At 38.8% G+C, this 23,995-nt stretch overlaps 1 protein-coding gene across 4 annotated transcripts in view; it reads left to right on the top strand.

The window, feature by feature from the left end:
- LOC101142148 (amphiphysin) overlaps positions 1 to 23,995 on the top strand; it is a 247,005-nt gene that overhangs the window by 208,506 nt on the left and 14,504 nt on the right. For 2 of the 4 annotated variants that reach the window (XM_004045328.5, XM_063708478.1), the window contains exon 17: positions 4,320 to 4,445. The exons of 1 other annotated variant lie outside the window; for it this stretch is intronic. In XM_004045328.5, coding sequence (XP_004045376.2) covers positions 4,320 to 4,445 — 126 coding nt within the window. The remainder of the gene's footprint in view (positions 1 to 4,319; positions 4,446 to 23,995) is intronic. One more of the 4 variants, XM_063708477.1, reaches the window with a different exon arrangement.

The following is a 23,995-nucleotide window of genomic DNA, read 5'->3' as shown; positions in this document are numbered from 1 at the left end:
TGTCTGTAAAACCTCAGTGTGACTTTGCATTTGGTTATTTCTATTCACACAGGCACAGTCATTCCAGCAAAAACTGGTCTCCTAATTATGAACCCCAGCAGAACACAGTGAATCCATTAAAGACATGTGTATTTCCATGTGAATATAACAAGTTCCAGTATTTAAAGGGAAATTGCCTCAAGAATTCATGCTTCAAAATAAAACCTTGTTTGTTTCTTGAACCTGAAACTACCCCATTTATCATCTCATCCCTCCACTTTGTGAGAGGTAGAAAGCAGTAATGCATAGTAGAGTTGTGATTCCTAATTTGATACCAAATGAGGAGAGAGAAAAGCTTAGTTGGGGGATGAGTAAGAAATAGAAATAGTTACTCCTGGCATTAGAGGAGATTCTTAAAAGATCAGTGTTGCAGTTATGATGGGAAACATTTTTAGTAACAGCTTAAAGCTTACTAGTAAAGATGAATGAAGAGACCTTAAGAGATATCACTTTTGAGCATGTCATTGCTACACTTCAGAGGATTTGGGCTCTTTGAGGGCTAGTTCATGAGGGTTATTTGTAGCACTATGGTTTTCTCATGGGAATAGTGCATACTTATCCCAGCTCCTGCCTTTCATATTGGATGCTTGGAATTGAGATTAAATAGAATGATTTCTTTTAAACTATTTTAAGTAAGGAATTCTCTTCTGGAAAGTTTGTCTTCAAGGCTGGTTTGATATATTTGCAAAGACAGGTGTGTCTCTCATACCTTGTCAATAGATTGTCACACTTTTGCCTTTTGGGCAACCAGCTGAAAGGCAGAGTCTCTCTGGCCTGCAAATAAATATTTAAATGTTTCAAATACAAATTATACTTGTGTTAGTAATGGAGCCAGTGAAACTCATTCTTCATGTTCATTGGTGATTCTCCAGCTGAGTGATGGAGATGGAGAATGGAATTTTTAATTATCAATCATGAATGGTTTATGAGAAATGGAGAAATACCAGTATAAAAGGAAAGGCAATTGGTTATAATTAAACTCACACCTACTACACTGATGCAAAAGATTCAGGTCTAGAATTCAGTGGTTTTTAAGTTTCAGTGAACCTTTCCCTATCATCCATGGCTGGTCCTAGGAGCTTCTATGCTTGTCTTTCTCTTCTGTTTGTATGTATTCTCTGAAGCAGACATCTTGCCCCTTCTTTCCATGGGGAACTTAGCTTTGTCATGTTCAGCATTGCAAATGCTGCTAACCTTGGTCCTGCCCTCTGATCTAGGAAATCACAGTGAACTGATGTCTCCCAGTGAGTCGTGATTGTACACGATCTTCCCAGGAGCAAGAAAACGTCTGTGTTTGGCTCATTGACTATTCTGAGCGAGGTAGGGGTTGAAGTTGGTAATCAGCTGTACATCTCCCAGCCTGCGTTATACAGCCCCGCAGGACATCTTTTGAGTACAGGTTTAAACCCTTTTGAATCAGTAACTCTTGCTCAGGGCTCAGGGTTGCCTCTAAAGCCCTTTGGAGTTCTCACTAAATTAGCTCTCTCAGGATTGGAGAAACTGGATACAAGGCCACATTGGATGTGACTAGACTTCTGCCCCTGCTGTCCCAACCCATCTCCTCTTCCTCTGTATTGACCCACCTTTCATCTTATCACAAAGGATACCAGAAAAGGTGCTGCAAGGCTACACTCCTCATTTTATTCTAAAGGAAGAATTGGTTTATGGTCCTCAGAGTTAAACCATTGTGGCATCTGCTGCCACCAATATCTGTAAAGGATGTACCTCTTCTCTGAGTGTGTAATGACTGCTACTGAAGCAAACAATAGGAAATCATTCTCAGCACTCCAAAATAGGTGTGGCATGGGATCAACCCATTTGCAATGTCTTTCAAGGGAGGCATCTTGTAGGAAAAACAGTGAAGGTAGGGCACAATTCCCACAGGACTATATTAAATCTCTCCACAAGCGATTGCTCACATTTTATCTTTGCTTTTCCCTCTTTCTTGACAAAATACTTACAATTTTACATTATCTTGGAATAGAAAGGTGGCCTCTATTTCTAAATTTGGGTAGCTGATTTTATATATAACCATGCTTCATTGTTACTCATCATTTAGTGAGTTATACTATCCTCCTGGAATTTAGGTTAAGTTGTAATGCCATATTGTAAAATTTCATGTGTTATTGTTGTATGTGAAACATCTTGTGACTTGTGGGGACATAAGCAATCCTATGTTCTCTTTATACTAGACCACAGCTGCACTGTCAAATTTCAACAAGCAAATGCAATTAGACTCATTTATAAAATCACCCTAGCTATTTATTCTTGCCTTATAAAAAAATGTCAGAATTTCTTCAGACTTCTAAGAAACCCAGACTCTGGTGCAAATATTTTTTGCATTTTAAGATATCTTTGCATTTTATAAAATATATGATGTTATATTTCTTTGGCTCATGTTTTAAAACATCTCTTGGCTTCTCATCTGGCTTCGATCTTACTTCTTCCATAGAGTAGACTCAGCTTGCAGTGAACAGCATCTGCTCGTGGATTTCTTGGTGTTTTCTCAAATTACCCTTTTATCCTTCATTGTGAAGGTCATTTGATACCAGGCTGTCATAGCAAATCACCTTGACTTCCGAAATGGTAAGATCATTCCCTGAGCACTTACAGTATCTGTTTGCTCTTATGAAAACTTGTTCCATTATGAAGATAATTCTTTTCAAACAATAAAAGTGAAGTATTTTTCCATAAAGGACTCTTGAGAGCATATTAGTGTGAATTTTATCTCATTCTTCCTTAAAAATTATGTCAGGCCACCTCTTAAAGCTGAAAAAAGCCCATAAAAATCAAATGTCTGCACACTTGTCTACCAGTCCTTTGAATTTATTATGTCCTTTGAAAAGAATAGTCGTGTGATCCTGGCATGCATAAAAATGGAATGATTTGGTGGGAAACATAAGACAAATACTTTGTGTATTTGTCCAACACTAGGCTATTCATATTCATTTTGTATTATCTCAACATAACTTTTCCATCACTTCTTTGTGGAACTTGCCATGTGCACTGACTCAGATAAATGTACAGGACAAATAGAGGTGCGTTTTGATTGCTTATGGTGAGTTGGATAGAAGTTACTGATTTCTCCAATCACAGCATTAATTAGAGACTTCTTACTCCACTGGGAAATCACTTTTAAACTTTTTTTAGTTTAAGTGTTCTGGTGATAGAAAAGGATCTTATGAGCCCTCTAATGGCCATTCATTTAGTGAAAGAATCATGCTAGATAAATATGTTTATTTATATTCATAAGAATGGAAAAAGAAGGAATATTTTCAGTATTTGTAGTGACATGCATTGGCTGTGGTGCTTTTAATGGCTTGCTGTTAGTTTATATTGCTAATTTTAAAACTAAAAAGGCCTTGATCTAAGAGATGCCAGAAGCCTGATTCAGCATATATGTAATTGAAATCAGGATGATGTTTATATGTCTTGTTGGGACAAAAAGACCTCACCCTGCCTACACAATTCAGGGGGTATAATTGATACCATGGAGAATACTGCCCTGTGGTTCTTTAAACAACTATTATATGAAATAAATGCATTACTAAGGATTTTGTTGGAGGGAGAAAGGGAAAAAGGGACTGAACAGGAATTTACAACAAGGCAGTAAAGTATCTATGATTGTAGTAGCAAATAGCCAGGTAGCTGATTCTGTTCTTCCCAGCCTTGGAAGTGGAACACTAGCTTCATGGTGACCTGTTGGGTCAAATGAATGCATTTTAGTCTGACTATTAGAATGACTCTTTGATTTTTTTTGTGCAATGCATATTCATAAAACTGAAAGGCCCTGGAACTGTGTGCCCTGCGATTTCTTCCTTACTCCTTCCCACTGGCAAATAATTGTGGGTCCTCCTAGAATCCTCTTTCTCTGTCTCCGTCTCTGTCTCTGTCTCTGTCTCTGTCTCTCTCTCTCTCTCTCTCTCTCTCTCTCTCTCTCTGGAAAATAGCAGAACCTCTTATAGCTGTCATAGGTAAGTGGGTAGTCAAAATGTTGCAAGTAAGTAAAATGGGTAGGTAAAATGGTAAGTCTTGCCTGACTTCAAGGGAAATGACAGTCTTGATGATGGTAAAGCAGAAGCTTAATAAGATTTTATTTCTGGTCTTTTCCATTCTCTAAAAGCCTATGATGGCAAATGGGGGCTTTTCTCCAGCACGGATTTCATGAAGCTAGTTGCCTATGGGATGACAAAGAAAATTTTAATTGTTCACTATTCTGTAATGTTATCTATTTACCTGTTGAATCTTTTTCCCCTAACCCTCAAAACAAACACTCCAAGGCTGAATCTGAACAGGCTCCGCCCACAGAGCCAAAAGCAGAGGAGCCTCTGGCTGCTGTCACACCTGCCGTTGGGCTGGACCTTGGAATGGACACTCGGGCTGAGAAGCCAGTGGAGGAGGCAGTGGTGAGCACCACCTCCCTCTCACCCTCCATCTGCCTCGCTGCCACAGCCATGCTCATCTCATGACCATACGCATCGCTCTCATCTTTGCCTCACTTGGGCCAAACATGCTCCATATCTGTCGTAGCTCCCAGGTTCAAATAACCTTCATGCCTGTTCTCTTTCATTTTTTATTAAGGAAGATATCCAGATAACTTATCTTATGATCTAAAGAAAACTGTACATAGCCACAGGCATAGCACAGTAGAAGGGTTGTAGAACTTGTGAGTAATCAGACCTGTTAATGCTTTGTTCTACCTGTGACAGCTGGAGACGTGCCTTTATTAGGGAACTTGCATGTGATAAACAGAATAATAACTTTGTTCATTGTGTGTACATATTGATTACTTACAATATTAGTTTCATAGGTTGGTTAAGGTCCAATGAGGTGTTGAAATCCCATATCACAACTCCATGAATCTGTAAGGATTCCTATGTGCACCACCATTTGCTCACAATTAAGTCTGCTGATGACTCTTATAATAATACGGACCTTGAGGATGTTTTGTTTTTGTGCTGGGATGGGGATCCATTTGTCTGCCTGGAAACCTGCTCTTACCCTAATCCATGCAGCCATAAAGAACACCACATTGCAAACTGGGCTGAGCTCTGATATGTACCAAGTAGAATTGGACATTGTAATACCCATGAAAGTGTAGAGTACAAAATACCCATGGCGAGTGAAAAGTCATTTATTTATGAAATGCAGAAAAATGTCTTCCAACAATTTCAATCAGGGTACCATTTACCCTTCATAGACTGTACAAATAGGAAAAACAATTTCTCTATTACCAAAAATAACATTCCCTAGATTAGATAACTAGAGAAATGAGTCTTACTTCATGTCGTTGGTGCCTTAAGTCATTTTACAGGGAAAATGGTAGGTCATCTGTCACATCAACAGTTCATTAATCAAGTAGAAAAATAAATAACAGTGCAAGATAGTAATGGAAAATACTTAAAGCTGGACTGAATCTCTCCTAGAGGGCTTGCTTGCAGGGACTTTAGACCAGGGAGTGCTGTGTCCAGGGCCACTCCCAGATTCACTGGAGATTTCAGCAAGTCCATGCAGACAGTACTTTTTCACTTGGTGTCCAATGGTGATCTGTCTACTCACCTTAGCTTTAAGATTATTTAAATAACAAAGGAAGGGAAAAATGGAGTTTAATTTTTCGTTACTATTATAATTAAGAAGATAATTTATTTTTAAAGGAATATGGATGATGCCAGGGAGTTAAAAAGATATTGATTTAGGTTTTGAGGGAAATTGTTTCGATTCTGAAAAAGCTCTCATCAAATCCCTATTTTGAACAGCAGCACCAACCTCATCTTCACCAATGTTTTAAAACTAGTTCATTGATTTTATGCCCAAGACTATTCAGTGTAAGGCTTAATGCCATCATGCCCGTGAGCAGGGGCAGCATTGGATGTTGTGCAATAGATTGGAAATGTGGAATAGACAAGCTACTGTGTTCAATATGGCTGAATGTTGATTCTCTATGATCCCTTCTAAGAGTGTCATGTTCACATACCTCCCACACCCATCCTCATTTCAACAAACCAATCTAAGTAGGCTTTTGCTTTTTTTCAGAATCCAGGTTTATGGTTTTCCAGTGGACAATATTAGTGGCCACCAATTATTAAGTACCTACTATGTAATAGCTACTATATATATATGTGTATATATATATATGGATGTTTGATAATCGTTTAAACTAAGGATAATATGAAAAATATTCAACACCCTGTGGCACAGGCACCAACCATCACTCAAACCAGCTTCTCTCATGTTGGGTAAGCAGCTATTTGGAAGAATGCTTCATTCTGAAAATACCTTTTCTCCTGAAGCTCATAGGTGAACTGTAGAGAATCAAAAATTTTGATTCCTTGTAAAATATAAGGCAATTTACAGTCTAATGAAGGATTCAGGCACTTCCTGAGATCCACAGGTGATGCAAGAATCATAGGTGCAGAGCTCACAGTGTGATCCACGCTTTCCACAGAGAAAAAATTCAAGTTCATTTCTCCATATGGACTGAAAAATAATAGTAACAATGTTAACTAAGAGGAGACAGTTTACAGCAATTCAGTTTGCCTAATGGTCATCAGTAGTGGCTGCCTTCCATGTTTTTAACATGGACATACTTGGATGAAATCAATTTTTCCCCTCATTCTCCCTTCTCCTTAGGAAAATAGAATCAGATAAAATGTATTTTTGTTTCCTAAAGTAGATTTATAGCTTCTTCCTTCTGGTCATAATAATCTAACATAATATTAGGGTTATATTTCTCTGGAGAAAGGTCTATTAGGTTGCTAGATACGTGGTATTTAATTGTAAAAACAAAAATCCACATTGTGTCCCTAGCATTAATTAATTGGCTGGCTGTGGTTGTCGTCAGTCAGCGTTGAGTTGACATGACCTTTTGAGGTAATCCCTTTCACTACTGAAATGTCACCATAATTATTAGTTCAAGTTTTGACAGAATGCATTTCATCTGAGATGAAGTTTGTGATTGTTCTGTTTTTTTTGTTTGTTTGTTTGTATTTTGTTTTGTTTTGTTTTGTTTTTTTTGTAAAGAGGCACGTATAATTTCAAACATGGGAAATTTTAACGGTGTTTCCGAAAGAAACCTAGGGCTTTTAAGAAAAGTTTAATTATTACATTTTTGTTTGTTGTTTTATTTCTCATATAGCTAGTATTATCTTCAGTTTTTCCCAACAACATCAAATTTTACTAGTATGTCTACAGGATGCATTTAAAAAAACAACACTCTTGTCTTTACTTTTGCAGATGTTTCTATGTTATATAAATAATGAAAATATTTGTTAGAAAAAAAATGATTTGGGGCCAGGTGCGGTGGCTCACGCCTGTAATCCCAGCACTTTGGGAGGGCAAGGCAGGCAAATCACATGAGGTCAGGAGTTCAAGACCAGCCTGGCCAACATGATGAAACCCCATCTCTACAAAAATACAAAAATTAGCCTGGCATGATGGCAGGTGCCTGTAATCCCAGCTACTTGGGAGGCTGAGGCAGGAGAATCACTTGAACCCGGAAGGCAGAGGTGCAGTGAGCTGAGATCTTAACCACTGCACTCCAACCAGGGCGACAGAGTGAGACTCTGTCTCAAAAAAAAAAAAAAAAATTCAATATGATTTCAATATTCGTTTCAATATGTGTTAGAGAATCAGGTTGCAAAGCAGGTAAAGATGAGCACAGAGCCAATTCATAATGTATTATTTGGTTACAATTAATTATGGTTAGATTTTTACCCACATTTATTCCATTTTTTTCTAAAGAGGTCCCTTCTAATTTTCTATAAATTTCTGTCAGTGCCTGTATTTTGCTTAAATGATGTGAATTATACCAGTGTTCTTTTTTGCCTATTATTTTTTCAAAATAATGCCGTGTAATTAAATTTAGAGTTAGCATAGTTTTTAGAACATATAAATGTAAGGAAGACTGTGGTAAAGACGTTCTTAGAATTGTTGGGGAATCCTGGATTATGAAACATTATTGACCCATTATTCTGGGGACAACTTTGGTTTTTGCTGTGTTTTGTTTTTTAAAAATTTTACCACTTAACTTGTCAAGACCAATTTAAACCAACAAATATATACATATCAGAATTGCCAGACTATAGTCTATCAACTTCATCTTGCTAGAATATTTCTGTCTGAACAGAATGCATGTGCTCACTTCCACTTTTACTCAGTTGACAGATATATTTGAGTCCTCTGTAGGTGTCAGGCTCTGTTCTGGATCTGGAGAATACAGGGATGTGGTAAATAGATATGGCTCCTGCCTCCTAGTTTCCACAGACTGGTGGTTGAGATGCACGTTACACAGAGGTTGAGGTGTCCTTCAGTGACGCTCATGTTCACAGGAAACAGCATTTGGGTTTTCTCCTTTTGCAGAGTAAACATGAGAGCTAGCGTTTCCCCTGTGCCTCTAGATGTGATTTCCCAGTATGTCAGAAGAAGACATTGAAGATCAGAGGAAGCCAGGAAGCTTGCATTATTGTCTGCCCTTATTAACATAGAATGATCTTCCAACTCCAAGGGCTTACACTGAAGCATGCTTTAAGATGTCAAGAAACATACATATGTATTTATTTTTCTTTTTTTTATGAGAACCTTGGAGATGGATGTTCCTGTTTACCTTTCTTTGAAAAAAAAATCACAGAATTGGTTATTTTCTGAGTTTGATTGCATTCCCATTAGCAAATAGTTACATTTTCAATGCCCCTCAAACTAAACAAGTGTCTGTTTCACTCTTGTTCATGATACCAAGCACACAGCAGAGTGCATAATCCATGCCCATCAAATTCCAAGTCATTGATTTGTTAGTTGGTTGACACTGTACTCTTGGGGTCCTTAAAGGGGCTGCAGTTTGATTTCTTAAAGTATAAATATGTGTATGGTCATTTTCCTTCTCTTTTTTTTTCATTCAGATACTTTGGCTTTTTTATATTTAGGAAAAGCAAGCCAGTTATTATGATCAAAAGCAATGTCAGTTTTTTCATTCTGCCCCACAGCTCTGTGACACCTAAGCCCCACTTACCTCAAATATAAAATGGAGTTAATAATAATCACCTTAAAAATTTCCTATGAGGGCTTAGAAATAAAACATGTTGTCAGTTTCAACATCTGTCGTGCAGAGGTTATTAGTTAATGACAGTTTAGTGATATCATTATTGTTATCATCGTCATGAAAAGTTGGTGAGAAGCAAATAAGCAGAAGCATGTGAAATATGTACTCTGGGGAGGAGAAAGCAGCAGAGGCAAAGAATAACAGCCCCTTCTTCCAGTGTTGCCTCATGTCAGAAATGGCAAGGGACCCAGTCCCTGTTAGATCTTCATCAACACAAATTTCCATGTGGTTCCCAAACAAGCTGTGTCCCATCAAAATTCTTTGTCCTTTCTAAGAAGACTTCCCCTTTTCCAGGTACCTTCATACTCAGTGAATGAATGGGGAATTTTTCTATCTTCATTGCCCAGGAGATGTGAGTATTCAGAGAACTGGCAGTGCCCTCTCAGCTGCATCCTCCTTCAATGTGGTTGTAGAAGGAAAAAGAAGGGCAGATGATCTACAAACATGATACATCCAAATCTGATACAAGTAACTGAACCTAGATCTTTCTCTCTGTCTTTGCAGGAAGTCATAGGGAAGAGATAAAATTAGCCAAGAATAAAATGAAAGTAACAACACAGTGATCAGTTCCCCCAACCTCACAGAGCAGGTTGATCTGGGTTTGTAGGTGGCCATCTCTGAAATATGGGGCCACTGCTGTTTTGAGATGTGGCTGATATTAAGTGTTCATTAACCACCTACCAACTGCTAGTAGTGGCATACACACACCATCTTCCCTGCCTTCTGGAGTGTGATTTCCAAAGCCCCATCTCAAACAGGGCCAAGTGAGACTTTTTAATAAATGTCATTGTTTATTCAGAGTGTTGTTATAAATCTATGTGAACATGAACTCAGGATTCAGGTTGTTCTTCCACTATTGAGGAGCCATTTTTAGGTGATAGATGCCCAGTGACTTTTAAGTATTACTTTTGGCATGTACTTTTCTTCTGAGGTGATATTCACATAAAATAAAATTAACCATTTTCAAGTAACAATTAAGTGGCACTTAGTACATTCACAGTGTTGTACAATCATCACCTCTATCTCGTTCCAAAACATTTTCATCACCTCAAATCACAGCCCCATAGCCATTAAGCAGTGACTCCCATCTTCCCCTCCCCAGGCCCTTGGTACCTGCCAATCTGCTGTGGATTTATCTATTCTAGAGAGCTGATATAAATGGAATCATACAACACATGATTATAAGATGGTTTTGTGTCTGCCTTGGTGTATACTTTTTGTCACATACTAAATCTAGAGCTTTAGCTTGATATATTTAATATGACTAGTTATCATTAGCTTCAGGATAAGAAATTCTTATTCTCTCTTCTGAATATGTATTGGGCCCAATTCATAATCCCTCATTGAAACCATTCCTGGTCATCAACACAATTGGGTAGCCTCTGTAAGACCAGACCCATTCAGATGTTAAAAAGACAACTCTGTTGAGATAATAAAGCCCCACCCCAATATGAAGCCCAGTCCCACCCCAGAAATCAGAATTTAGACCTACAAGAGCCTTACAGATGTGTTCTACTTACTGGCTCACTCCTCTTCCCCTACCGGTGGCAGTGTTGGGGTTTGTTTAGTCCATGGATAATATGGAACCAACCCCCTAGGCCATGTGTGCTGAGTTCTCATTCACTTCTTGCCTGTTCCTGTTCTGTCCATCCCTCACCTCCAGGACAGAAAGGCCCTTGCATGATTCCCTCCTGCTAGCCCTCCATAGACATGAGCTGCACATTAAACATGATCAGGAAAAAGTGCTTGATTTGAGATCAGAGATCCCTTCCTTTTCCCCAGCAACTTGCCTTGTGTTCCAGCATCGGTGCTCAAGCAGCTCAGATACTGCCTTTGAGGACTACTGTGTGTGTCCTGAAATGAAGGAGTATGATCAAAGAGAGTAAGGTGATAGTAAAGAAGGCCATACTGTGATAAGAGATACTAGGGAGCACTAGCATTGTCATGCATTCTCTCACAGCAGTCCCGTGAAATAGGATTATTTAGCCATCAGGTCCCTCATTTTACAGATTAAGAAAACGGACACAAAGAGATTAATTGATTAACCAAGATCACACACCTAGAAAGTAGTGACATGTGATTCAAATCCTGGTATTTTAAGCCATAGCTGTCTATCTCCTGACTACTCCAGATGCTTTTAAAAAGAGGAGGTTTTATAAAAATATATTTATCAACACGTCTCATATTACATCTAACTAAAGCCGTTAGGGTCACAACTTAGGGTCCAAGTGGACACAAAGCCTTCCCACAACTAATGCTTAGACTTGATGGATGTTCCTGGTTTGTGGCTGAGGAGTTGAAATGAAACAGAAACTCTGTGTAGCCTCAACCTTGAGCTTCTCAGAGGTAATATGTGTCCTAATCTTCCACTTTGGCGGCAAAGCAAATTTCAAAGGGGATGTATTTGAAAGACCTTGAATTAGGAATATGGGGAACTAACTGCATGGTCAACCAGTGAAGTGGCCTTAGGGAAATCATTTTACCCTCTGTGCCAGTTTTCTCATTCCTCCTTTAAGAGAGTTGTACATGATAACCTCTTCTGCTCCCCAAAATCAAAATGTATTACTTTAAAAATTCCTTGTAGTAACAATTCCTTGTAGTAACAAGAGCACCCTGTGTTTATGGCTTTTTTCCAGCCTCTGTTTGCTAGGCCATCAGGATGACATATCATTGTGGAGTGGCTTTTACTTACTAATGCCATGGCCAGTTCAAAGGCTGTGAACTCAGAGGTTGGCAGTCAGGCCTTCCAAGTGCGACTTTCAGCTGCCTGCCCCTCCTCAAGCTTCAGGCCCCACACTGCCATCTGGGTTGGGTCCCAGGTTGCACAGTGAGATATATGTCGTGCTTGACAGGGTCAGGTTTGGGAGTTTGCCAACAAAGTGTAATGACATTCAGGTGATTTGCAGATCACTGTTTCTCAGTCTAGTCTCTGGGTATGTCTGGCAGCCTTCCCTCTGCCTTCTGCCAACCTGAGCCTGGGCCTGCTTAGGAGAAGGCAGTTTGAGGTGTAACAGCAGGCACCTTACATATCATTCAAAGATGACATAGCCAGCCATAGAAGAATGCTTATTGTACCATAAATGTGTCTCCCTTAAGCAATCTCTTTAACAAACTATTTGCAATCCCCATTGAAGCTGTCCACGGTGGCTGCTCCAAAAACTAGTATGTGCTTATCTCCTCATCTCTGAGAGAGAACAATACATGGTATTTACGTTTGCATTAAAAGATAAGTCCCCTTTTCCTATCCACTTCTCCCTTACATGTTGCAGATAAATCACTAATTAAAACTTTAAATACTGATCTGTATTATTATTGGATACTCTGACACAAACTTAAAGGCCAAATTAACCAAAAATTCATTAACTTTGAGATCTCTGTAGAAGACTTTAATTTTTAAAGAAAGTGATGGAGCTAGTTCTAACAGACATTGCCATGGCAACAGTGCTGCCTGCAGTTGAGTTGCTCTGGGACCCGGCTGCTGAGGGTTCATGATGGGACTGCAGACAATACCAGGAGAGCAGATTGAAAAAGATGATTGAGCTGAAGGTTGTGAGGGGGACACCACTAAATTCCTTTATTAGAAAAAAGTGCATAAATGTGTCAAATGAAATTTGCGATATCAAGTGCCAGCTTTGAAGGGAACACTACTAGGGACCCAGGGTACCAAGAGAGAGCTTGCCCCTACAGTCACACTGAAGGAAAATTATGACCCGAATTGTTTTAAATATAGTTCATGTGAAGAGATTTACCAGTCACCAGCCTGTGCCATAGTCCAATCATCTTCTATCTGGGGCCATAATGAGGATCTGGATACCCTACCTACCTCTTGGGCTTTTCTTTAAAATGGATTCTGAAGAAAATGCTGTATTTTCATTAAAATGCCAAGGAACTTCAGACAAGTCAAGAGCTCAAGTTGGATCTAGAATTAGAGATGGGCAAGAAAAGGCAATGGTGCCCTGCAGCCAGGATTCCCACTGTATTTATCCTCCTTTGTTACTTTTCCCCAAGAGTTTACACAGCTAGGCCAAAGGGACTTCCTCCAGCTCCATAGCAAATTAGTGGAAGAGTCAAAACTAAAACCCAATCTCTAGTCTATCTCTAGTGCTGCTTCTACTTTATAATAGTTCCTCCCTTCTAAAATGAGAACATTGGGCCCTATGGTCCTTCCAGCCATGGGATCAGATTAATCTCTAACTTGTGAACATAGCTATCAATGAAACTTCTAAATGTTCTCAGTTGTAGTTCTGTAGTGCAATGGATCAACTGGTCATCTTTTCCACTTTTCCAGCCTGTACATAACTTAACGATGAAATCTACAGGACAAAAATGAAATCTATAGGACAAATACAGGACAAAATAATGTAGAATAATAAAGTAGGCAAAAGTAATGTAGAGAAATTCTTTTTTTTTTTTTGTGATGGAGTCTCGCTCTGTCACCCAGGCTGAAGTGCAGTGGCGCAATCTCGGCTCACTGCAAGCTCCACCTCCCAGGTTCATGCCATTCCCCTGCCTCAGCCTCTCCGAGTAGCTGGGACTACAGGCACCCACCACCATGCCTGGCTAATTTTTTGTATCTTTAGTAGAGGTGGGGTTTGACCATGTTAGCCAGGATGGTCTCGATCTCCTGACCTCATGATCCGCGCACCTCGGCCTCCCAAAGTGCTGGGATTACAAGCGTGAGCCACTGCGCCCGGCCTAAGTAATGTAGAGAAATTCTATCAAACCAAACTCTTCTTGATATCTTTTTATTGTATAATTTGCTATTGATTAAGAGGCATTTTGTGATATGTTTGCTTTGATGCCCAGATAGTATGTGTACATGAATAAAGAAAAAAATTTATAATCTATGCATCTCACTTTAAAGAGTAGCATTCCAACAATTTAAGTGAATGTATCAACTGTTTATAAGAATACACTCACATTCTTTGTCAAACATCACTTGGGAACCAAAGATTATTTAGGAGGTCTCAGAATTTCTGTGGAACTCCCTTACTTGGGAAGTGTGTGGTCTTCCTGGTTATGGGATGGTGTGAGAAAACACAGAATTTAGAGTTAGACAAACTGTTTCAGTCCTTGTTTACTGACTAGGTGAGTTACTTAAACTTGAAGTACTAGTTAATTTTTCTTGAAAATGGAGGAATATTTAATAGGGTTGTTGGAAGAATAATGTATAATAAATGTAAACCACCTGAGATACAGTCTGGAAAATTGTAAATTCATGATAAATATCCATTTCCCCCTCAGTCTACAGAATGTGCATATATCAAAACTGTCAAGCAGAAACCTGTTTGTGAATCAGAATCAGAATTATTATTCTCCATCTTTGGGGTAAATCAGTAAGCCTTGAATTCAGTGGTCCTGTAGTCAAATGTCTTTGTAAGAGCAAATGCCAGGAAGATGGCTGTTCTCTAACTGTAGTATAAAGTGTTCCATAGCCATGGAAGAATATCATTTGGCTGAAATTTAAAATATGTATGTCTTTATTCTGTACTTATGGCTTGTATAATTTACCTTAGTGTATATTTAATTTTTTTAATTTTTTTAATTTAAAAATTTTAAATTTTATTTTAGATCCAGAGGGTACATGTGCAGGTTTATTATATGGTTATGTTTTGCGATGGTGAGATTTGGGCTTCTATTAAATCATCACCCAAATAGTGAACTTTATACCCAATAGATAATTTTCCAACCTTCAGCCTCCTCTCCGTCTCCACTTTTGGAGCTCCAATGCCTATTATTTCCATCTTTATGTCAGTGTGTATCCACTGGTTAGTTTCTACTCAAAAGTGAGAACATGTGGTGTTCTCACTTTTATAGGGAGAAAGAGAGAGAGAGAGAGAGAGATTTTCCCTAATAGACTCCTCTCTCTCTGTCTCTCTATCTCTCTCTATATAGATAGAAAGCTAGCTAGCTAGATGGATAGTTAGATACAGATATATCTCTATATCTATCTATCTATATCTATCTATAGATATATATATAGAGAGAGAGAGAGTAATTGCTGGATGCTAGATACATAGATATAGATAGATATATCTCTATAGCTATCTATCTATGTCTATATATTTATATATATACACACACACACACACACACACACACACATATATATATAGAGAGAGAGAGGAGTCTATTAGGGAAAATTGGCTTATGCAATTACAAGGCAAAGTCCTACGATTGGCCATCTGCAAGCTGGGGACAGAGAGAAACCAGTAGCAAGGCTCAGCCTAAGTCTGAAAGCTTCAAACCAGGGAAGCTGACAATGAAGCTCTGTGTGATGCCAAAGGCCTGAGAGCCCCCAAGAGGCCACTGGTGTTAAGTCCCAAAACCTTGAGTTTTGGGCAGTGGGAGAGAAAGCAGTCATCCAGCAGGAGAGAGAGAGAGAGAGAGAGAGAGAGAGAGAGAGAGAGAGAGAGAGAAAGACTCAGAGCAAGCAAGTTTATCCCCCTCTTCTACTTGGTGTTCCAGCCATGCTGACAGCTGATTGGATGGTGCCAATTCACAATGAGGAGGGGTCTTCCTCTCCCATTCCACTGACTCAAATGTCAGTCTCCTCTGGCACCAACCTCACAGACACACCTAGAAACAATACTTCACCAACCATCTAGGCATCCCTCAGTCCAGTCAAGTTGACACCTAATATTAATTATTATAGCAGTCTATAAATTTTATTTATCCTTTTAAATAACCAGCTTTCTGTTTTGTTGATCCTTCATAAGATTTTTTTAAATTTTCAATTTCATTTAGTTCCGCTCTGATCTTTGTTATGTCTTTTCTTCTGCTAGCTTTAGGTTTGGTTTGTTCTTATTTTTCTAGTTCCTTGAGGTGTGACATTAGATTGTTAATTTGAGATCTGTATATCTTTTTGATGTAAGTATTTAACAGTATAAACTTTCCTCCTAGCATTGCTTTTGCTGTATCCCAGAAGTTTTGATATGTTGTGTCTCTATTTTCATTTGTTTCTATTTTTTTATTTTTACCTTAATTTCTTATTTACCCAAAAGTTATTCAGGAGCAAGTTGTTTAATTCCCAAGTATTTGTGTGGTTTTTAGAGTTTCTCATGGTATTTATTTCTAATTTTGTTCCACTGTGGTCTGAGAAGATGCTTGGTATGATTTCAGGGCTTTGAATTTATTGAGACTTGCTTTATGGCTAAGCATATGGTTGATTTTGGAGAATGTTCCATGTGCAGATAAAAGATTGTGTATTCTGCAGTTGTTGGGTGGAATGTTCTATAGATGTCTATTAAGTCCATTTGGTCAGAAGTACATTTATGTCCAGAGTTTCTGTGTTAGTTTTCTGCCTTGGTGATCAGTCTGATGCTATCAGTGGGGTATTGAAGTCCTCCATTATTATTGTAGTGATGACTATCTCTTTTCTCAGGTCTAGTAGCATTTATTTTATAAATCTGGGTGCTCTGGTGTTGGATGTATATGTATCTCTCTATATATCTACGTATATATATAGGATAGTTAAATCTTCTTGTTGAATTGAACTCTTGTTATGATATAATGCTGTCTTTGTCTTTCTTTTTAATGTTATTGGCTTAAAGTCTGTTTTATCTGATATAAGGATAGCAACTCCTGCTCTTTTTGTTTCCAGTTGCATCATATATCATTTCCAGCCCCTTTACTTGGAGCCTGTGGGTGTCATTACATGTTAGATGGGTGTCTTGTATGCAGCAGATGGTTGGGTTTTGTTTTTTTAATCCAATTTTCTAATCTATAAGTGGAACATTAAGGCTATTTATGCTCAAGTTTAATATTGACATGTGAGGTTTTGTTCCTATCATAGTGTTATCAGCTAGTTGCATTATAATCTCAGTTGTGTAATTGCTTTATAGGATGTGTGAACTTTGTACTTATGTGTGCTTTTGTGGTGGTATCATCCTTCCCCTTCCATGTTGAGAACTCCTTTCAGTATTTCTTGTATGACCAGTCTAGTGGTGACCAATTCTTTTAACATTTGTTTGTCTGGGAAAGACTTTATTTCTCCTTCGTTTATGAAGCTTAGCTTGACAAGATATAAAATTCTTGGCTGGCATATTTTTTTTCTTTAAGAAGGCTAAAAATAGGCCCCGAATCTCTTCTGGCTTATAAGGTTTCTGCTGAGAAGTCGACTGTTAGTCTGTTGGAATTTCCTTTGCAGGTAAATTTGACACTTCTCTCTAGCTGCCTTTAAGATTTTTTCTTTAGTGTTGATCTTGGATACTCTGTTGATTATATTTCTTTATGATGTTAATCTCATATAGTACCTCCCAGATGTTCTCTGAATTTTTTGTATCTGAATAAATACTTCTCTATCAAGATCAGGAAAACTTTTCTGAATCATTCCCTCAAATATGTTTGAGGGAACATACTGCACTCCTTTGAAGGTGTCAAAACACTCTGTCTTTTTGTATTGCCAGAGTTCTTCTGCTGATTCTTTCTCATGTGAAGAAGCTGTCACTTCTTATTTTTAAATTAGTCATCCTTTGGATGGGACATTTAAATTTTTACTCTTTTTTCCCTTGAGGATATGGCTGTGGAGTTTGTTGTATATGATTGTTTGGCTTTGTTTCTAGGTGCTTTCAGGAGGCCAAGGCTCTACATGGGTTCCTTGGTTATGGATATCTGTTGTGTGGTGGCTTTCTCAAACACTGCTTGTTGTAGCAGTATATTGGGTGTATGAACTGATACACTGTCTTCTGTGGGGCTGGGAGTGTGGAGGTCTCAAGAAGTTTATCTCATACATTAGCACTATGCCCTTCTGCAGCAGGTTTTTTATTTGGTCTTCAGTCTCCAGTCCAGTAGGTGGCACTTAAGGATGACAGCTGGCTTACCCTTGGGTAGCTGGATGATGAATGGAGGCACCTGCCCTGACAAGGGTGACAGGAGGAGGATGCGCTGAGCTCTTGGATATAAGGGTTAGGGGGCTGCAGCAGCTTCTCATCCTAGATAGGCAGGAATGTGATTCACTTTCCTGTTGCAGGACTCGTGACCTTCAGTTCACACAGATGCTGTCCTTTGACTCCGGTCTGCAGTGTGACTGAGGTCTGTGAAAGGACCTCTCTGGTGGCTATCAGCAAAATGGCCTTGGGGCGCAGCTTCTTCCCCCAATCCAGAGTAGACAGCTCTGTGAGTTGTCTGTCCTCTGTTACCACCATGCTGCCCACTCTGTTTAGGGAGGGGAAGATGGGCTCTGCCCTTTGTGCAAACTCAAATGGCATAGGCTCACTTTCACTGGGGGTGCGGCCATCTGGAAATGTACTGAAAAGGCTTTCTCCAAGTGCACTTGCCCAAGCCCCCAGCAGGGGAAGTCTGCTCTGCATCCACAATGGTGGGTGGGGGAAGTGAGAAATGGCCTCTTTTCCATGATCTTTCCCAGCCACTGGTGCTACCCCTTTCAGAAATCAGCACCATGCCTGCATTTCCTTTGTTCCAAGGGGCACTTTGGCAGGCCGTATTCCCCCTTCCCTTGGGGCGGCCTCTGCCAAGAGCTAGCTCTCTGGAGTACCCAGAGCTTCCTAGCATCCTCCCTATCAGTCCCCTATCATTGCCAAGTCAGAGTGGGTTCTGAGGTATGTTTGCAGGGGTCTGGTGACACAGACAGGCAGGTTCCTCAGGCAGGCAGTGACCTACACTGGCTGCACAGCCGGTATGGCACCTGCCGTTTCAGTGCAGGCCTGCGGGGAGTGCGAGTGCACCTGGAGGAGCTGGCCACTGCTGCTCTGTCCTCAGGAAGTTCTCAGATTGCCACCAACAGCATTGCCCAAGGTCACAAGGGCAGAGGTGCTCTCTGACAATTTAGTGGTCAGCAGTTTGTCACAGAAGGGAGGGGAGTAGAGAAGCACCCCCACCTACCCTTTCTGCCGAATTCTAAGTTCCTTAAGAGTCAGTCTCTGCCAGACTCTCATAGCTTTCCTTTTTCTACACCCCAGCTTATTTCCATGGGAACTCCAACAGGTCCTGGCTCTCTTCTCTCAGCTTTCCATTCAGATCATGGCCACTCGTCTATAACTTTGATCCCCTTTCTGAAGAGAACTGGCTTCTGACATCTCCAGTCAGCCATCTTGGAAAAAACAACAACAAAAAAACTTGGAGCATTTTTTTAAAAAAATGAAATTTATCATTGGGATGTGTAAATGAAGATTCACGAGAAAGCTGAAAACACTTAAAAATCACTCAAAAAATCAGATTCACTATTACTAGTTTTTTCATTTTAATGATTTTACTCTTAAAGAAAAAAACCCAGCATATAGAAAAGAAAGTCAACATTTCAAAAGTATATTCTAGAAATGTTAGCTAAACCCAAGATAATTTTCCATAAAACAAAGTATAAATGGATCCTTGACGCATAATACCTGAGCCAGGCAAGGGAAAATATCTGAGAGTGTCATCCATCTCCACCCTCGATCAGAGACAACTCGCATCTACCCCGCCATGAGTATGGGATTCCTTTCTGAAGCATCCAGGCCATTTGGGGCCTGCTGCTACTCTCACAGAAGTATATCCTTTGACACATATATTTAGGGGATTCAGAGCAGGTGATTCTCTGTCAAGACTTGATAAATCCCTCTCCAGCTCCTGTTCTGAAAAGGATATCTAAGAGTCCCCAGATAGTGAGTAAAATGGAACAAAGAAAATGTTTCCACGTCTACTGTAAACATCAAGCCTATAGAGATTTCTCCTGATTTGAGAAAACTAAGCAAATAAATACATTTTTAGATTAGCAAACACCTATAGAGCAATACAAAGAAAAAATAATTATTGCATGCCAGAGTTAAAAGTTTCTTTAGAGAACATGCAACAATAACAAAAATTACCTGAAATACAAAGAAAAAATTTGAAAATTGCCTTCCTTTTTGTTGTCAGTAAAACTCAAGACGACCTCGATAGGTGAAACAAAAGATGAAGGGTGAGATGATAAGGCAACCATATTGAGAAGAAAAGAAAGTCACTTTGAAAGGCAGATGAAAAGGGAACTCAATAACATGAGAAAAGATTTTAAAGGGAGGAAATGTAATATTAGAATTAAAATTTGCATGAGATGTGGTAAAGACGAGAAGCAACACTATAGAGAATCGATTTAGTGATATGAGGACAAGCTGGAGGAGTTCTCCCAACACATAAAGAGAAGCACAAGCAAAGGTGATAGATTTAGGGGCCAAGGAGTGAAGATACATCTCATGGGTAGAAGTTCATCCTGAAGAAGAGACTATAAGAATGTTACAGAAGCAGAAGTGGCCAGTATAATAGAAAAAAACATGCTCAAACTGAAGTTTTCCTAGTTGACGGAATTCCTGCATGTGGATCATAAGAAATCACCAAAAAAAGCAAACTTAATGGGGAGAGACTACATTGAAATGTATTCTTTTAAATATTTGAGTTTAAAGTTTAAAAAAAAAGTTCTGCAAGCATCTAGGTTGGAAATAAGAAAGCACTACAAATGAACAACAATTAGGTTGTTCTCTGACTTATCCACATCAATACTAAAGGTCAGAAGCTATTAGAACAACATACAAATTTTGAGCACAAAGAAACACAATACAGTAATTCTACCCCAAGTCAATAGTTGGTCATGTAGGAAAGCAGCAGAAAGACATTACCAATTACATAAGGTGCTAGAGACTTTCCATAGAATTCCTAAAAAGCATTTTATGAAGATATATTGCAATTGACTGAAAGATGACTCAAATCAAGGCAGATAGGTGGGAAGACGTGATAAAGCAAATGTGGTGACATGTCTATTGAAGATCCTAGGTGGTGGGCACTTGGAAGTTCATTGTGTGATTCTATGTTTTTGAAATTTTTAAAAAATTTCTTATAATGTTAAGCAGAAACCCCAAAAACATGTTTAATGGAGACATCTTAAAGAAATAGAGCAGTGTTTAGTATTTAAATTATTGAAATGTGTAACCTAATAATTGTTGGGTTACAAACCAAAGATCTTTCTCACAGTTTTAGAGTAACATTTAAAAATGAAACCAACTAGTGTTTAATGCTAATAGAACTGTTAAATAACTTGATAAATAGAATAAGCAATAAAGTATTATACATCCATTACTATAACTTTTCTCAGAAACATGGCTCATGTTTTGTAAGATAAACCCTTGTATGATTAGAAAATGAATACAACTAAATATATCAAAATGTTACCATAAATTATTTCTTTTATTATTTTAAAATTTGTTAGAAAAAAATTTTTTAATTGCTTTATTAGAAAAATGCCTATGATCAGTTACAATAACCTACTTTATAAATAAGTATGGAATTTCATGCTGGGCAGAAGGATAATCAAAGTATCTTCAATTGTCTCATCCTGAGCAGTTGCGTGATTGACAAACTACTTTCAGGCATTGGTCAGAGCTAATGTCACAAAGAAAACAAGCAAATAAATAAATAAATGAGTGAATGAATGTATGAATGCATGACATAAACCTCAGAGACGACAAGTTCTCTTGAGCCTATCACTACTCTGACATGTTTGGGGGTCTTGGTCCTTGTTGACCTGCTTTCACAGCACCATCTCATAGCAGGACTGGCTAGTTTCTGTCACCCAGTTGTGTTTCCCTATTTTACATGATTGATAACCTAGGCTATTGTTGCATTTCATTCATGTCATTACGTTTCCAGAAAATTTGGTAAAGCAAATTTAAACTGGTGTTTAGAGGACCCTGGCATGAATGCCATAATTATGTGGCTTTCCACTAAGGAGATGATTGAGGCAGAAGATTAGAAAGCAATGAGGGGCTGGGCACGGTGGCTCATGCCTGTAATCCCAGCACTTTGGGAGGCCAAGGCAGGTGGATCGCCTGAGGTCAGGAATTCAAGACCAGCCTGGCCAACATGGTGAAACCCTGTCTCCACTCAAAATACAAAAAAATTAGCCAGGTGTGGTGGCAGGTGCCTGTAATCCCAGCTACTCGGGAGACTGAGGCAGGAGAATCGCTTGAACCTGGGAGGCAGAGGTTGCAGTGAGCCGAGATCACACCATTGCACTCCAGCCTGGGCAACAAGAGTGAGACTTCATTTCAAAAAAGAAAAAGAAAGAACAAAAGAAAGCAATGAGGTATGTATGGTGCAGAGAGCCACCACCTACTCTCTCCAGAAGGTTTTGTGCTGGTTGCTGTGATTTCTGTGTGATGGATAGGTGGGTTAGCAATACTCCTAGTTTCTGCACCTCATAGACCTCATGGATGTAGTAAATATGTGCCCAAGGTCAAGGAGAACATTTTTAGTCTCTCTTTGCGATAGCTGTTTCCCCCATAAATATATTTGACCAATAGATAGTATAGGTTGGGCAGAAGATAGGATAATTGTGTTTTTCTGAACATTTAGAGTGAAGAGAAACATTTGATAGCACTGGGTATGAAAGGCTTGAAATACTTTCAGCAGATTCAGTCCCTGGTCTTCCTGAGTAACATTTTTTAAAAAGCAAATGGTAGTCATTTATCATTGTGGTTTTTCCCAGCAGGTATAACATGTACTGTAGCAAGCACAGCATAGAAAATGTTTTTTTCTTTTATAGCCCTACAAATAGCTAACAAATTGAAATGCATAACAACAACAATAATAATAAGAGGTATAACTTTCATTGATGAAAACCTTTTTACTCTTTTCTTGATTTTATCTACAGCTAACACCTAATCTGAACAAATGGGCTCCTGTTTTCCATTGTATTTTTATGTTGTTCTTTTCTTGCGGTCAGTAAATACGGCATTGGAAATATTTTGGTAAGAGCAAAACATCTGGACGGGATTCCAGACATAAAGGGAGGACTGAGGCCCCCTGATCATCAGACTAGTGTCAGAAACAGAAAGCTATGAGGATACGCAGATAGTGGATGATCCTTCTCTGTTTATGTAGTTTTTAAGCTCTGTAAAATCAACGTGTTAAGTGAACAGCAGCTCGAGAAATGGGAATTCATTACTAATGGACTCAAAGTAGGGTGTAGGAGTGTTGTTTGTTTTCCAAGTAGATCATTAAAATTGTTTGGCTTCTCTGTAAAGTCTAAAGTGCCAATTCCTTAGCACCTTACCTTTGCCAGAGTTGTTAATTTCAGTATTTTCCTGATATTTATTTATCATTCTTAAAATTAGTTTTCTGCATGCTGCAGTTCTTTTTTATGTGACAGAAATCAGGTAAATTGCTGAGGTGCTGAGGCTAAGTTATTTGCTCCTGCAACGTCAGGAACGTCAGAGCAGTCAGGCAGAGCCTTTGGCCGCCACCTGCTGGTGGTTGGTGTCACAGCAGCTAATACCTGTTTTTTATTATTTTTTATTTTATGTTTATTTTTAACTTTTGTGGGTACATAGGGGGTGGATATATTTATGAGGTACGTGAGATATTTTGATACAGATATATGATGTGTAGTAATTACATCAGGGTAAATATATCTATCACCTCCTTAAGCATTTATCCTTTTTTTTGCATTATAATCCAGTAATATTCTTTTAGTTATTTTTAAATGTACAATAAGTTATTGTTGACTGTAGTCACCCTGTTTGTGTTATGAAATACTAGGTCTTATTTATTCTTTCTAATTATTGTTTGTGCCCATTAACCATCCCCCCTACTTCCTCACTACCCTTCCCAGCCTCTGGTAAGCATCCTTCTACTCTCTATCTCCATGAATTCAATTGTTTTACTTTTTAGCACCTACAAATAAGTAAGAACATTCAAAGTTTGTCTTTCTGTGCCTGGCTTTTGTCCCTTAACATAATGACCTCCAGTTCCATCCAGGTTGTTGCAAATGACAAGATCTCATTGTTTTCTGTGGCTGAATAGTACTCCATTGTAAATATGTATCACATTTTCTTTATCCATTCATCTGTTGATGGATACTTAGGTTGCTTCCAAATCTTGGCTATTGTGAATAGT

The sequence above is a fragment of the Gorilla gorilla genome, chromosome 6 (genome assembly GCF_029281585.2).
Source record: "Gorilla gorilla gorilla isolate KB3781 chromosome 6, NHGRI_mGorGor1-v2.1_pri, whole genome shotgun sequence".
In the NCBI taxonomy this organism is placed as follows: Eukaryota; Metazoa; Chordata; class Mammalia; order Primates; family Hominidae; genus Gorilla; species Gorilla gorilla.
Note: the sequence above shows the minus strand (reverse complement) of the source record. Positions and strands in the feature narration are given on the sequence as shown.